Source organism: Pimephales promelas, chromosome 22 (assembly GCF_988280905.1).
Source record: "Pimephales promelas chromosome 22, fPimPro1.hap1.1, whole genome shotgun sequence".
NCBI classification, from domain to species: Eukaryota; Metazoa; Chordata; class Actinopteri; order Cypriniformes; family Leuciscidae; genus Pimephales; species Pimephales promelas.
The window spans coordinates 15,222,640-15,238,292 of record NC_142790.1 but is presented as its reverse complement, the minus strand read 5'-3'; the positions used below and the strand labels follow the sequence as shown (position 1 = coordinate 15,238,292).

The window sequence follows — 15,653 nt, the reverse complement described above, 5'->3', positions numbered from 1 at the left end:
TTAGCTTTAATGCCAAAACTACACAGAACACTGGTTCCATCCCATATGACTTGGTAGAGGTAAATATGAGTTATGGATGGTCAGGATTGATTCTAACGCTCATGCAGACCAAATATAATTCCAACAACCATAAGTGATAATGAAACCGCCATATGCAGTGATGTCAGAACTGGAGATAATTAAACTATTTACAGTGGAGCATCCAAATTCTCCCTGCTGGAATGGCTCGCCATCAATAGAACTGCAGAACAATAAACGGTCCTTTTCTTAGATTGTTTCACAGTGCACATTATTTCCGTAGGAATAAAAGGAAAAAGAAAATCAAAGGGACATTACAATCTTATCCAGATTTGTTTTGGATTTCTACAATGATTTGGATTTCTCATTATTGGCCCTGCTATGCAGCCATTCTTGTTATTGCACGTGACACATGGACCTTAAAATATACCAATGATGAATCAGAACAGGAACATGTGTGATCCAAGACGACAACAATAATCTCACTATGAAAAGAATTCACTCTTCCTGGATAAATTTAAAGTTCTCCACACCAAACAAACGATGGGTCCGTTTCCATCCTCTCTAAAATGTATTTCCATTCTTCATCGTTTTTTTTATTCTCCCCTAAACATGCATCCAACTGGTTACCGGTAACACAGCTGACATCATCTCCCATGTTTGTGGTCTGAGTCCATGCTTGAGTTTGAGTCCAAGGTTAAAGTTCAGAGACCATATGATTTAAAAAAAAGTGCTTTTATAGGTCAGTAGGACTTCTTCCCTCTGGGAGTTCTAGAAAGTTCATATTAACAGGTATCATCTGTGAAAAAAGGCATGTATTAAATACATTTAAAATGCATTTCCACTAGAAATGTTGTAGCAATTTTAAAATTAAACATTAGTTCTTACCATGATACCACCATTTTGTCTTCTTTGGATTTTTATTACATGTCCGTACATAAAAGGAGTTGTCAGGTGGCCGCCGCTGGAAAGAAAAAAGCATAAATAAATAAAAATAATTACAATAAATATATATTTTTATATAAACTACCATTCAAGTTTGAGGAAGGCTTGCTTTTTTAATGTTTTTGAAAGTAGTCTCTTATGCTCACTAAAGCTGCATTTATTTGATCAAAAATACAGTAAAAACAGTAATATTGTGATATATGTTTTGTTTAACATAACCTTTTACATTTTAATGGATTTTTACTCCCGAAAGCTGAATTTTCAACATTATTGCTTCGGTCTTCAGTGTCCCGTGAACCAGAAATCATTCATATATGATGATTTGATGCTCAAGAAACATTTCTGATTATTATCAATTTTGAAAACTATGGAAGCTTGTTTCCGCCACAGAATAAAAAATAAAAAAGGACTTTTTCTCTCACAATTCTGACTTTTTTTTCTTCTCACAATTGCACGTTTTTTTCTTCTCAGAATTCTGACTTTACATCTCGCAATTCAGAGAAATAAAGTCAGAATTGCGAGATGTAAAGTCAGAATTGCGAGATATAAAGTCACAATTGTGTGATATAAAGTCAAAATTGCGTGATATAAAGTCACAATTGTGTGATATAAAGTCAATTGCGCGATATACAATGTCACAATTGCGTGATATAAAGTCGCAATTGCATGTTATTAAGTCAGAAAGAATTGCGTGATATAAAGTCAGAATTGCGTGATATAAAGTCAGAACTGTGAGATTTAGAACTGTTCTGAGGGGGAAAAAAGTTAGTATTTTTTCCCCCTTAGAATTGGCCTGAATAACTCTAACCCTAATAAACTCGCCATTATGTGTTATAAAGTCAGAATTGTGAGATGTAAACTCATAATTGTGAGAAAAAAAGTCAGAACTGTGAGATAAAAAGTCGCACTTCTGTCTTTTTTTCTCAGAATTGCGACTTTATATCACGCAATTGTGACTTTATATCTCGCAATTCTGACTTTGTATCCCGCAATTCTGACTTTATAACACGCAATTGCGACTTTATTTCTCACAATTCTGACTTCATATCTCGCAATTGTGAGATAAAAAGTCGCAATTATTTTTTTCTTTTTTTTATTCAGTGGCGGAAACAAGCTTCCACAGAAAACAGTTGTGCTGAATTTTTCTCATGATTCTTTAATGACTTAAAAAAAGTTCAAAAGCACAGCATTTATTTAAAATAGAAAACTTTTGTAACTTTATAAATGTCTTTACAGTTACTTTTAATTAATTTAATGCATCCTTGCAGTATAAAGTATAAATGTATCAATTATTAATTTCTTATATATATATATATATATATATATCCTTTTGAATGGTAGTGTATATACTACATATACGAAACTAGTTTACAGAGACAATGTTTGCAAAAATCAATGCGAATGTATGAAGCTTTTAAGCATTTTGGAGTTTCTTTTACATTTTGTCAAGAAAAATGTTTGAATAAGTGGGCGAATTGAACCGATTACAAATGCCTAAAAAAATTCCTGTCACTAAGGTCGTATAAACGGTCAAAAAGTCAGCGTTAAGACACGTTTATAATAAGTAAGCCATTGATTCAGAAAGGCACCAAATATAGCTGTGTGATGCGGTTAATGTCTTACTATTGTAACTTATGAACAAACATATCTGTCCCATATTAATGTGCCATCTTTACACATTTATCTGCACTGTAACTTTAGAATCCAAAAAAGATACAATAACCAAAAGCTAAAAGATCGCAATCTCAATGTTAACACCCACATGATTTTATCCCTAAATGACAACGATTTGGCTTTGTGTATTAAACATTTGACAAGTACGATCACAGGGAACACTCAAATCCAGAGACAGCATTTGTATAGGTATGAAACAGCGTCACAAACAAGCTTTTCAACCAGACAGTATCATTATTTCTGTGTTACAGTAATTTAAATGATCACAGAAGTACTGGGATAAAGGTTTATAGTTCGGATATAAACACTGATATCTACGTTAGTGATAAATAGAAGAAACCACCTTTTGAAAGTAATTTGATGCTTCAAATAAAGATTGTATTAATTATATTACACCTGTAGATGGCGACAAGTTAAAAACATGTGTTTGTCATTGAAACATTCATTCAAGAGATTCGTTCAAAAACGCTCGCTGTGTCTGAATATGCTTCCAAAGTTTATGGTAGGCATGTGAACTGAGTAGTAAAAGTATGTCAGAATTCTTAGTAATAATATAAAACAGTAGGTGAAAAGTCATACAATCATACCATTTAGATCATACATTTTTAACTATAGCAATTAACATTTTTGCCAAAATAGTGGGAGAACCATGAGCTCTATTTAAACTGTGATTCTCAATTTATCCAGTTCTAGTACAAATCAAGAAAACTATTGCATTGTAGCGCGAGACACTTACCTTCTCTTTGCAGCTAGACAGCATGCTAATAATGCTAAGACAAACAGACTGCACCGAAAGAGCTGGTGACCAATCCTCCGTTAAGATGGACAGGCAGATGTGGCCATTGCTATAAACATGGGGATGGACAGGTATATTGTCTCCTGTGAACATTACCTGTCAAAAAACAAAAAAATCTTTCAATATGGTACACTATATGACCATATGTGCTTACCTTGCTCCAAGCTGCTCTTTTCAATACAATGACAATAAATGGTGACCATCTGATAATTGATAGACACTTGAAGAAAACTTGAACGACGATGACACCACAGTTTACTGGAGAGCTGCCTTGTACCCAACCCAGATTGAATTGAACTAAATTGAATTAACATTGAACTGACTCAAATGAATAACACTATAGTCTTCTGCTAACTAATTTCATTATGGCCTTTACAGAGTCATTGAACTGAACTGAGAAAGTGTTTCAGCTGAATAATGACAGCAGAATTTAAAATGTCTCATATTTAATGAAGTTTGCATCATTGATTTTTTTTTTCGCTGCTTTGAAACAATCTGTATTGTATAAAGCGGTGATTTGACTTGACTATGTTGGTTAAGCAATATTTTCCATTAACAAAAACGTGTTCCTCCCACAAAGCTATTATATAAATTCAGAGGACTTGATATTTAGTGCATTTAGTATAGACTATAATTTTATGATGCTTTTATGCTCATTTTTGTCCTTTTCAGAGCTTGAGAGCTTCAGTCCACATTCACTTCATGGAAAAGAGCAGCATGCACATTCTTCAAAACTTCTCCTTTTGTGTTCCACATAACAAAGAGAGTCGTTTGGATTTGGAACAACACAAGGACGAGCAAATGATGACAGAATGTTAATTTTGGGGTGAACTATCCCTTTAAATCATAAGCCAGTGCTTAGTCCTCACAATTGGCATGAGGCCACTAGATTAGGAGGTGGAGACAGAGACAGCCGGCTGAATGAGAAGCCGGCGCCAGATCCGGACTTACATACAGAAAAGCATAGAGCGCTCGTGATCATAATACAGCCGGTGTCTCACTTCCGATTAAATGCACTTAATGCACACAAACTCTGCAAGGGCTACTTCAGGAACAAAAAGGTTGTTCATCAGTCACTTTTAATCTTAAGTGCTTCTTTTATCACATGTAAAAGTCATCTTACCTTAGCTCCATTTAGACTTTGTATCAGCTCTAAACCATTAACAGCATTTCTGTCACTTGTTCTAATAGATTTTTTTCGACTATAACAGTCCCTGCCTCCATAGAGTCATGCAGTTCTTAACTCTAAAGTGGCATGTGCGCTTGTTTATCTAATTTGGTCTACCGGTCTGTTATTTATAGTGGGACTGATATGTAAAATAAGATCAGGGCTAATCCCTTCAAATGTGGCCTTTAAATCCGCAGTCTACAAGTTCAATCTTGTGCAGATTGATCCTATTATTTTACTGTTGTAGGTGCAAAACAGACTTTAGTTGACCCTATAATGTAAACTTAGCTACTACAAATGAATATTAAAGTGAGTATAGCAATGCACAAAGTTTGATTTTATGCAAATGAGCAGGTACATCCGTCTACTGTGAGTGATTGTAGTTGAGTGTAAGCAAATGGGTGAGAAATTAATGTTACCATGAGCGATCACACTTGTGTACTTGAGTTGTCTCTGTCTACATTTTTTGTTAACCGAAAGCTTAAATGAAATAAAATATAAATATTATTAGATGAAAAACCAAATGGATTTTTAAATGAAATAAGTATTGGTTAAAATATTAAAATAACCAATAAATCTAAAATTTCAATAAATCATTTACAAATATATATTTTTAAAAAAGATACTTAAGCACTACTAAACTACTAAATGAAAACTGAAAGAAAATAAAAGCCAATTCAAAATGTTAATAAAAAAAAACTATAATAGTATATAAATAACACTGGCCAGAAAAAAATTAATATTGCAAATAAAGAAATATTCTAAAAATATATATTTAGACTACGTTATATTATATCCACTTTATTTAGAATCAAATAAAGTTAATAAAAAATATTTAGAATTACCTGAGGCGAGTCAAAAGGATAACGACCACTAAATTTAAATAGAAGCTGAAATTTCTCCCCTTCATAAAGAGTACCAGATGCTCCTTCCATATCCACAATCCATCTGTAAAGACAAGCAGAAAGACATTACACTTTGTTTATTCGCTTTGGTACTTTAGGTGCACATTTAGCCAAAAAAAAATCCAAACTGATTACACTTGTAACACAGCTAGTCATTCTTTCAAAACCTGATCCCATGCGTTCATAACAGCTATACACATTTCAGTCCACTATCGTTTCAAACACAAGATTATTGCAATATGGGTAGGTTTAGGTCTGGGGTAGTGACTAGGACGCGCCTTCTGGCCTATATAAATCTGTTTCACATTGATGATAAAGGGTGCCATCCATGTGTGTCAGATGTAGACGCAATGTCAAAACCGTCACCTATATGATGCCTTGGGGATGAGACCGGGCTGGATATGACGTGGCTCGACTGCAGATTTTATATACATCATTAAACTTTGTAATCCAAAGCAGCCAAGTTTACATTTTACTGCTCACAGAAAGAGCCATCATTGAAGTAGACCAACGCATTCTCATCCTTTAGCATCATATAGGTGACGCTATATGAAAAAACAGTGAAATACTACACACATGGAACCCGTTATTGTTAATTAATATCATTAATATTGTTAATCACCTATATGACGCTAAAGGATGAGGGCTGGGTAGACCGTCAATCTGAAAATAGTGTGTTTTTGTCGCTTTAAGAAATGCGTGTGCATGATCGTTTTTTTCATGATGCACGAAACGAGAGGGAGGGGCGAGCTAATTTGGTTTGTTTGGGATCTCGTTCCAAACACAAACAGAAGTGATGTTACCCACAATCGCTGATACAACCTTTAACTTCAGCCATAAAGAGAGAGAGACAGGAAGTAGCAAAATAATGAGCAATGAAAGACAAGACAACCATTAAATATCCAGATATACACAATAAGGGAAGTGCCACTATGTCAGCGGTCAAACAGATGATGGCTCTTCCTGGCAGAAAATACTTGACCCAAGACACTCTGGGATATTCAGGTCAATTTTCAGTCATTTTGGCTATCATAAACTTATAGAGAGCAATTAGACAAGCCTTCCTAGCGACAAAGGTATTTAAGTGAGAGTGAAAATGGACAGAAAACTAAAGAGGGAGGGGATTTTCCTGACTCGACACATGGGACTCACTGGGATATAATATCTCTGTGTGCTCACAGCTCACATGTGTGTCCTTCACTAATGCAAAAGCATAGAGATTACTAGCATAAAAGGCCTGATATCACTGGAGGAAACATCTGGCACAGAGAGCCATATAAATTTGGTTAAATGGACAAACTTTAGTTTTTGGGAACAGAAATGCAGATAATTTCATGTTGACATGTTAGCCTAAAATGTAACAAATACATATATATGCATTTAAAAATATATTATCGACAGATTTACCCATATTTAATGAATGAATCACAACTTAATTTAGTAGAAGCACACCCCTAATACAAGCATACATTTAAATTGGCGATATCAATGTCAGAACAACTGGAAATAGAAAATTCTTGTAAGTAACCGCAGCGTCAGATAAAGTCAAGTGACATCCACAAGGCCATTTTCCTGCCACAGCATTATCATTTCAACAGCAGCAGTTTGTTTTCAGAAGAGTGAGAACATTCCAGAGGCAAAGTGAAAATATTCCTGGACCATCAGTGCTGCGTCGGCACAGGAGCTCACATTTCTGCCTTAGTTGAATGGAACATTATTTCACATGAGAGAAGATGCCTTCATAGATGGTAGGGGTGTGATCAGTGGCGATTCTAGACCATTTCAACTGGGGGGGGGGGGGGGGGGTCCAAGCTGGGGCCAGTTGTACTGTTAGAGAGGCCAGTTACATTTAGACCTTATCATTTTCTGCACTGCACTGAAGGCATAAACAAGCAAAATACCATGTTTATAATTATCCAACAATTTGCATTTCCATTATATTTTTACATTTGCATTACATATTCAGTATCAGTCACAGTAGCTGTATTTGAATTTCCATTATATTTTTTTTTACATTTAAATATATATACAGTATATATATATATATATATATATATATTCAGCATCAGTCACATTAACTCTAATCTACGATTTTTGTGTTTTTGTTTATTTTTGCAAAAAGGGGGCTTTCCTCTCAAGGTGAATGAGCTTTTTCATAATTGTTTTTTTTCCGAACATCTTTGAAAGACAGAAGCAATAATTAATGCATCCTTGGCCAGGATATAATAAAATATGACATGATTTTAAAAGTGACCTATAAAATCGACAATGCAATACACTTTAATTTATCTAGTGCTAATAAAAGTATTAAGCCTATTTGGAGAGAGAGATGTTTATAATGTGACAATATGTCAGTCATCGTGTATTAAGGAAAATATGACTAGGCCTAGACTACTTGTTCTGAGCAGGTGTTGTCAGGCTGTAAAACTGTTGTCTACAGACTGATACTTATTAACTGGGAAACGTTCTCTAACATCAGTCAAGTTGTCATTGTTTTTGTCAAACAAGTTGCGAATTTGTTGTAACATTATACACATATATATAGTACACATATGTAGAGAACTTCTCTGTGTGGAACGTAACTTCAAAGTTTTCCCCTAGGATCGGACAATATCGTTTATATCGATGTACACATTGATGCTGCGACCACATCTGAAAAGGACACAAATTGAGCTGGTGGCGGATAAGTGCACGATCCATGTTAACTTAAACATGAGAGGTGCTTTACATAAAGCGCTTCAAACTAATGCTGCCTTCATATCAGAATTACACACACTTTAATATTGTAATGAGATATTCTATTGCTTGAAAAGTAATAATATATCTCATATAACTTTTCAATTTTAAAGGGGTGGTTTACTTTTTTTTTTCTTTGCATGATTGTGTTTATGGGGTGCAATATAACATGTATTCGTGATTTTTCTTTTTTAAAAAGTAATTTTTCATAAATTTCACCTTTATTATTAGCCGCTTTCTCCTCTGTCATTTGAACGACTGATTGACTTCCTGAGTCTATGAAACCACTCCCTCAGAAAAAGGCAGTGGGCTCAGATTGGTTAGTTTGGGCGGGTTTGTTGTGATTGGCTAAACTGTAGCTCAGGTTGTCCGGAAAAGTCACGCCCATTACCTTTATGGGCGAAAGTTGCATGTGTTCCTGTCAAATGTAAATAATGGTGTCGATACTGCAGTTTCAATCTCTAGTATGAGGCAGAATCAGAAAGCGGCGATGAAGAGAGACAAGCAGAACCTCACCACACACGGCTCTTACAAAACATTTCTGAATGGTAATTTGCCTATATTTTTCAACTTTATACACGTTTGTTTTACACAATAGCATCAAACTGACTGGCTACTATACACACAAACAGCGTTGGCATTGGTTTACGTTTTGGATCAAATCGAAAAACAACACCACAAAGTATATATACATAAAAAATACATTTACAAAATTAGTACATATACAATTTCAGGTCTAAAATGTTTGTACGCGTTTGTTGTAGACACGAAATAGTATAAATAAGTGGCTATAAAGCCAGCACTGGCATTTGATAAAACTAAAACATTACGTCTGAAACATGCAAACACATTTAAAATGATTAAATCTTAGCCTACTTATAGGTTGTGGCCCAACAACAGCTGCCTTTAGTTTTAAAGTTAGAACTGCTTCATGTTTTAGTAACAGTTTCTTGTTGAATCAGGTGTTGAATTCGTGGTGATTCTGGAAGCTGTCTTCCTAAAATGCGCAGCACAGAGAGCTAAATTACGATTGTAATTTTCAGGAACATAATTAAACATAAATTGTATCCATTTTTGAGGAGGGGCCGGGAAAAAAAACTCTGCCCAATATTTTAATTTGAATTGCAGTACCCATTTCAACAACTAGCTGTCAACATTACATACTGCACCTTTAAATATAGCAGAGGGGAGAACGATTGCTGCTGTGACTGATTTTATTTATTAGTTTTTTCCACAACAGCTACATCCCTTGTCTTGTCATTAAAGTAATGCATGCAAGAAAATAGCATGTATTTGACCTAAATTAAAATCTAAATAGTGTGGTAAATGTTTGCTCATCAAAGAATGTGACGCTACATTTTATTCCGAATTAAATGTCTTCAATAAATTTTGGCTTTAACAAGATTTCCCCAAGAAATAGGCTAAACCTGGAGTCCAATATGATTCCTGTTCTTTTCAACAAACCTTCTATTGCCTTTCATTATATTTATTGAGTTGGCTCATGGGTTTTAGATTCAGAAATTTGACGTAATTTACGTTAAGGGAGCATATTGAGTATTGATGCTCCTTGGTTTTTAAGATGCATTGTGGGATTTTTTAGGGAATGTTCCAGTGCACTGGAAGGATTTTGCGATTAAGACAGCCCTTTAATGGCCGACGCCCTAATTAGTGCCCTGACTACTGAACTAGGGAGAGGATCGCGATCCATACACCCATAGAACGTGATTATCGTCTGATACCGATCGATCGCAGCATCCCTCCAATATGTGATTGAAATTAATCAGCACAATTATTGCAGTTATCTAAAATATTTGCAATTAAATTGTATAACCATGATGAAACATGTTATCAAATCGCTACAGGTAATACTGTTCAAATGCATCTTAAAACAAGGTTGGATTGGGTTGGGCTTGCTTCAACCCACCACAACTGCTCTCAAATCAAATCTACATCACAGATAACATCCTCCAAAAAACTTAGAACAATTACACCAATTAGACAGGACAAACACGTTTGGCAAGCTGCTAAACTTTAGCTCATACCTGACATTTTTTTTGACAAAACACGAACCAAGACAAGGCTACAAGGCTGAATAAAATAGGCTAACCCACATTACATTATGTTCCCGTAACACCGACCAGAGTTACGTAAAAGAAAACCTTGGCTGTCAAAACCTTATAACCCTTGGCTGTCAAAGTTTAGCTTTCTGAAACCGAGTAATTATGTCAATCATTTATTCTCATTATTACTGCAGCACAGAAAGACATAAACGCATACTGTACGTGAAGTCAGCTCGTTTCCACATAGATGCACCACTGTGCACTAGACTAGATTATATTTGAGATTCAGATATGTAATCCTTTCTGGAACAATGTGATGCATCTTTTTTGCCTTGTGACAGTTTTTTCTCAAAAGACTGCTATATATATATTTCTAGACACAGATACGACCATGCACAAGCCAAAAAGAGGTCAGTAAGGTTTGTTACAGCAATACTACCCTCTCGAGCTTTAATTTTTGATTAGTCAGAGCAGACATCACTGTACATCGGGCACAGCAGCCTAACACATGACACCACATGGGAAATGTTTTGTTTAAAATTTAGAACATATGCCCACAATGGGTGAGACAAAACAACAATAGCATAATGCAAAGTGTCATTTTTCACTTTAAAATATGACAATCCCTGATACAGGGTGGCTTGAGATGAGAAATCCAGCCTGTTAATAAGTACACCGTGATCACACACATGGGTATAAGATTAAACAAAGGGTCGGGAAGTGTTGGCCTTACTGTGTGATGGTGTTCTGTACGCTCTTCTCATTTAGGGTCATTCCAGGGGGTGGATCATTCTGCAAGGCTAGCAGTTCTTTCTGTAACCTTTTCTGTTGAGAAATTGAGAGAAAGTATTGAACAAAGAAAGGAAAGAAAAAAAAAGAATCTAAAGCAGAGGTTATTAATTAAATAAAACACCTTAATCTTAAGAATATGCCAGGAATATATCAGTCCAAAATAGCTCTTCAAATTAAACATTAAGTAATAGAAAAATAAAAAAAATATTTATTGAATATTTGTTAAGAAAATATTATTACAATAAGATTAATCACATCTAACATAAAAGTTTGTGTATAATTATAATAATAATATGTTAACTACACAAATATTACATAAACAAAAACTATATTAGATGTGATTGATTTAATAGCACTAATTTGTGCATTGCAACATCACAGTATTGTAAAACTATTATAATTCACAGTTTCAAAACATTAATTTGAATGTAGATATTATATTTGCAAATTGATTAATCCCATCACACAAAAGGTTATAAATATATGTTTTGTGTGTTTGAGTGTGTATATATATATGTGTGTGTGTGTGTGTGTGTGTGTGTGTGTGTGTGTGTAAACTTTTAAGTTAGATTCGATTCATCGATTTGACAGCAATAATAACCACTGAGAAGTGTGGCAACAAACATAGCCTATTTTTTGTAATTGCCAAAATTCTATTCAACATAAAACAGTGATGCTGAATAATATTAAGTCAAGTTGAATGAAAATATAACGTCATGTCTGCAGTCACAAATAACCTTGCAAGGCTGGATAAAAATAAGTAGACATTGATATTATGATTTCAAGCAGTTAAAATAGCAAACACCTGAAAGTTGTAGTAAGAAAGCGTTGATTCTACTCATTACATCCACTGTGTTTGTGGTAAATCAGTAGTTTATGTGAGTCCTGCTCGCCAGCTGTTGCTTTTAAAGCACCGATAATTCTCACCCTGACAGCTCAGAAACAGCGAGGAGGACAAGTTATGATTTCAGAAATAACACAGCAATATTCGATCCCCTTATTAGGCGTATCCAAAAAACACCATTTACACTATCAGAGACGACACACTCGACACCTGATCAAGAAGTGATTGATAGATTAAACAGGGTTAGTTGTCAGCTGTGGTCTTACCTGCATCGACGCCATGATGGATCCCCCTGCATCAGTGGCGCACAGTAACGCAAAGCGACTGACGTCACCGTCACGTGACACACGAGAGCTCCTGTTTTCTGAAAACACGCTCTGAAGGTATGATAGTCCAAAATTACGCTAATAATTGAATACTAGTTAAATGTTAAATAATCATAGCGATAATAAATAATAAATACCTATTTCACTATTCAGAAGAAAGTCACGGGTTTCGACAGACTTTCAATATCAACAATTTTATTTTCGGTTTAAGTATTCGTTTTAATCGTAATAAGTTAATCGTGTGTTTATTCATTATGGATAGTTGTAATTCATAAATATTGTTATTTTTAATATAAATGTATATTACTTTTTTATTAGTCTGTCACAGAAGAAAGTCACATTTGGAATGACTTGCTTTCAATAAACAGATTTTTTTTTACACTTTTTAATTATTATTAATTCATTAATAATGGTTTATTATATTGAATAGTTATAATTAATAAACATATATAATTTTTTGATAAATATAAATGTACATTATTTAATTATTCTGTAAAAAAATTGTCAGAGCAAAGAAGGCCACATTTTTGAACAACTTTCAAAATACAGATTTATTTTTCAGGCGAAGTATTCAATATTTATTTATTTATTTTTAAGATTTTATTATTTCTGGTGTATTATCTTTTTAATTTGTTCATTAAATATTAATTCATTAATATTATTATCTATTAATACATATTAAGTCTATTAATTAATTATTCAGTGAATGAAGAAAGTCAGTAACCTGGGTTTGGAGCGACTTTTAACATTTTTGGGTAACTTTTTTATCAACATCCTTTTAATGTTGCCATAATCATGTCATAATTTGAAGGACATAATAAATATTTGTAAAATATTTAAATTATTTCCTTTACCCTGTGTTCAGATGCACACCATTATGTATTTTTGGTTTTTGCTGTAAAACAGAAAGACACAGCCAAAACAAAAAGAGGTGTGACTCTGAGGTGTTGGTTCATCCACATTTATTCCTTTTGCGAGACGAGGACAACTGCAAACGACTTGCAAATACAAAATGAATGTAAGACATTTAAAAACTCTGCATACAAAACAAACTCTCTAGTTATTTCAAAGTACAACATAACAACAAAAAACTAAATTGACCAATAAAGCGAATCATTTATAAATACAAACTCAAATATCACTGAAACATTATGGCAACCAAATGGCATGAATGTTGGTCACGGCATAACACATACTCCTATTCCAATCTAACAGTCCAGGAAGTTCGCAGCCATGAGGAGTTCCAAGGCAATCTCAGGAGCAATGGGAAATTCTGGGATTTCTGTTGAGCTGTTTGTGTAACGCACTTTATAGGTAAAATACATGCAAACTTTGGAGAGAACATGAGACGGGATCTCCCGGAAGTTCACTTCATTGGTTTCATTTTCAGCAAACTGACCTTGAAGTAAACATGTAAAATGTTAGAACGTCCTCCTTCTAATCAAATATCACAAAAAAATAAGTGATGGAAGAATTCCACAATAAACAAATGCTGTTTCAGCACAGCAGGACTTTGAACATGTTCCATACTCACCAGGTCCACTCAGCATAGCCTTGATTGTGCCAGAGGTTAACGCATGCTCTCGCTTCACAATAAACTCTTGCCCGTCTGAAGAGATCAGCTTTACATACATGGCATCTGGGCCCTCACAACCACCAAAAGTCCTTTCTTCAATATCTGCTGGAAAATGTTATATGAACACTTTAGGGGTAAATGAAAGCTAAACCGACTCACATTTACCAGAACAGATCATTTTGACAAGAATGAATGGATGAATAATGAATTGATGAGGATCCAACCATTAAAAGCATCTCTGCAAATAGTACACAAGCTTATCAAGACAGTACAGTTTCCTATTTGCAAATAAATAACAGTCCAATACAAACCCATTGTTTCACAGGCACTGTGTTATTCCTGCAAACAACAGAATAATCAATTATTATTAGTCAGCATATGTGAAGGAGAGAGAAATAGAAAGTTATGAATTTCAAACAAAATTGTGAGATATTATATGATGACCAGGTTGAATCCTTATTAGGTTTTTTGGTAACACTTTACAATAAGGTTTTATTAGTTCATATTAAATTAACTACATTACTTAACATGAACTGCTCTTCTTCAGCATTTATTCATCTTTGTTAATTTCAACGTTTACTAATACATTATTCAAATCAAAAGTTAAGAAACATAAACAAACGATGAACAACAGCACTATTTTTATGAACTAACTTTAACAAAGATTAACAGATAAGTTACTGTAACAAATGTATTGCGCATGGTTAGTTCGTAACATTAACATACATTAACTAATGTTAACAAACGAAACCTTAGGGTTTTTTTACTTATTAACGCGTGAACAGTAACCAAAACCGCGAAAGTCTTCTCGAAATATTAGTTATTTTATGTAATTATTCTCTTTTGCTGTACTTGGCCATTTCATGTGTTCTTATTCTTTAAACAGTCTCATAAGTGAACATTGTCACGGTCAAAACAGTAAATAGCAGGGGGCGTTTGACGAATAATTTTGAAAACGATAAATCGCAATATCACATCGTTTCTTCTCTGAGTGGATCAATTAATACCAATCTATATTATTGTGAATAAAAAATGTACAACTGTCACACTTACCACGAATTTACAACAAGTTGAGAAACACAGGCGCTGAGTACAACTGAACACTTCCGGTTCAAAAATGTCCCTCATAAATAAAAGTCCCCCTATGTGTAATTGAACCATGGCGTGTGAAATTCAAAAATGGGATTTAATTTTGCACAATCTTCGGAAACATTAGAAATTAATTAAATAACTTGAAATAATTATGTAATTCTAATATACTGATACAAGTTATTCTAACAAAGGTAAGCGCAGAAACTCACACTGCAGATTTAGTTCTTAGTTTAGTTGCATTCTACATATAAATAGCACAAAAAAACAACAACATAATAATAAAAATAAAAAAGGCCAACAGCAGGTGCAAATTGTACCCATACTAGAAACAGAACTAACATCCATTAAAAAAAAATTGCCCTAATATAAAATCTTGATATGAAAATACAAAATTTTGATATGATTTCTCTTTCCATAGCATTATTGGTCATAATTAAGTACTGCATTTTCATGACTGTGGGGTGGGTCATATGAATTTCAGTGAATTTTTGGACAAAAAGTAAAAAAGGCATACATTTTCCACACAAAATAACGATTTTTATTCATGACAATGATTAATATTTTTTAAAGTAACATTTTCCCTGTAGATTATCTGTTGTGGACTGCTGCTTTGAACTTAAAAGTGTATCCAGAGTCAACAGGACTGTCTGGGAATGCAAACTTTCCCTCTGTTTCTGGTTGTGTCAACAACTATCAACCAAAATCGTCAAGACTGACGGCA

General features: G+C 34.1%; 2 protein-coding genes across 3 annotated transcripts; both read right to left on the bottom strand.

Moving 5' to 3' along the window:
• Nucleotides 1-541: 541 nt before the first annotated feature.
• Nucleotides 542-12,319, bottom strand: ube2wb (ubiquitin conjugating enzyme E2 Wb). Its single transcript, XM_039666700.2, has 6 exons — nt 12,205-12,319; nt 11,036-11,127; nt 5,447-5,549; nt 3,374-3,529; nt 907-982; nt 542-817 (listed from the first exon to the last, which is right to left on the bottom strand). The coding sequence occupies exons 1-6, from the start codon at nt 12,217-12,219 to the stop codon at nt 804-806; spliced, it is 456 nt and encodes a 151-aa protein (XP_039522634.1). The 5' UTR covers nt 12,220-12,319; the 3' UTR covers nt 542-803.
• An 890-nt stretch (nt 12,320-13,209) lies between these two features.
• Nucleotides 13,210-14,977, bottom strand: eloca (elongin C paralog a). Of its 2 annotated transcripts, none has more exons than XM_039666699.2 (4): nt 14,894-14,977; nt 14,152-14,179; nt 13,799-13,942; nt 13,210-13,663 (listed from the first exon to the last, which is right to left on the bottom strand). In XM_039666699.2, the coding sequence occupies exons 2-4, from the start codon at nt 14,153-14,155 to the stop codon at nt 13,473-13,475; spliced, it is 339 nt and encodes a 112-aa protein (XP_039522633.1). In that variant the 5' UTR covers nt 14,156-14,179; nt 14,894-14,977; the 3' UTR covers nt 13,210-13,472. The 2 variants fall into 2 exon arrangements, with proteins under 2 accessions (XP_039522633.1, XP_039522632.1); XM_039666698.2 differs by having other exon boundaries at nt 13,799-13,945; nt 14,894-14,976.
• Between the last annotated feature and the right edge of the window lie 676 nt (nt 14,978-15,653).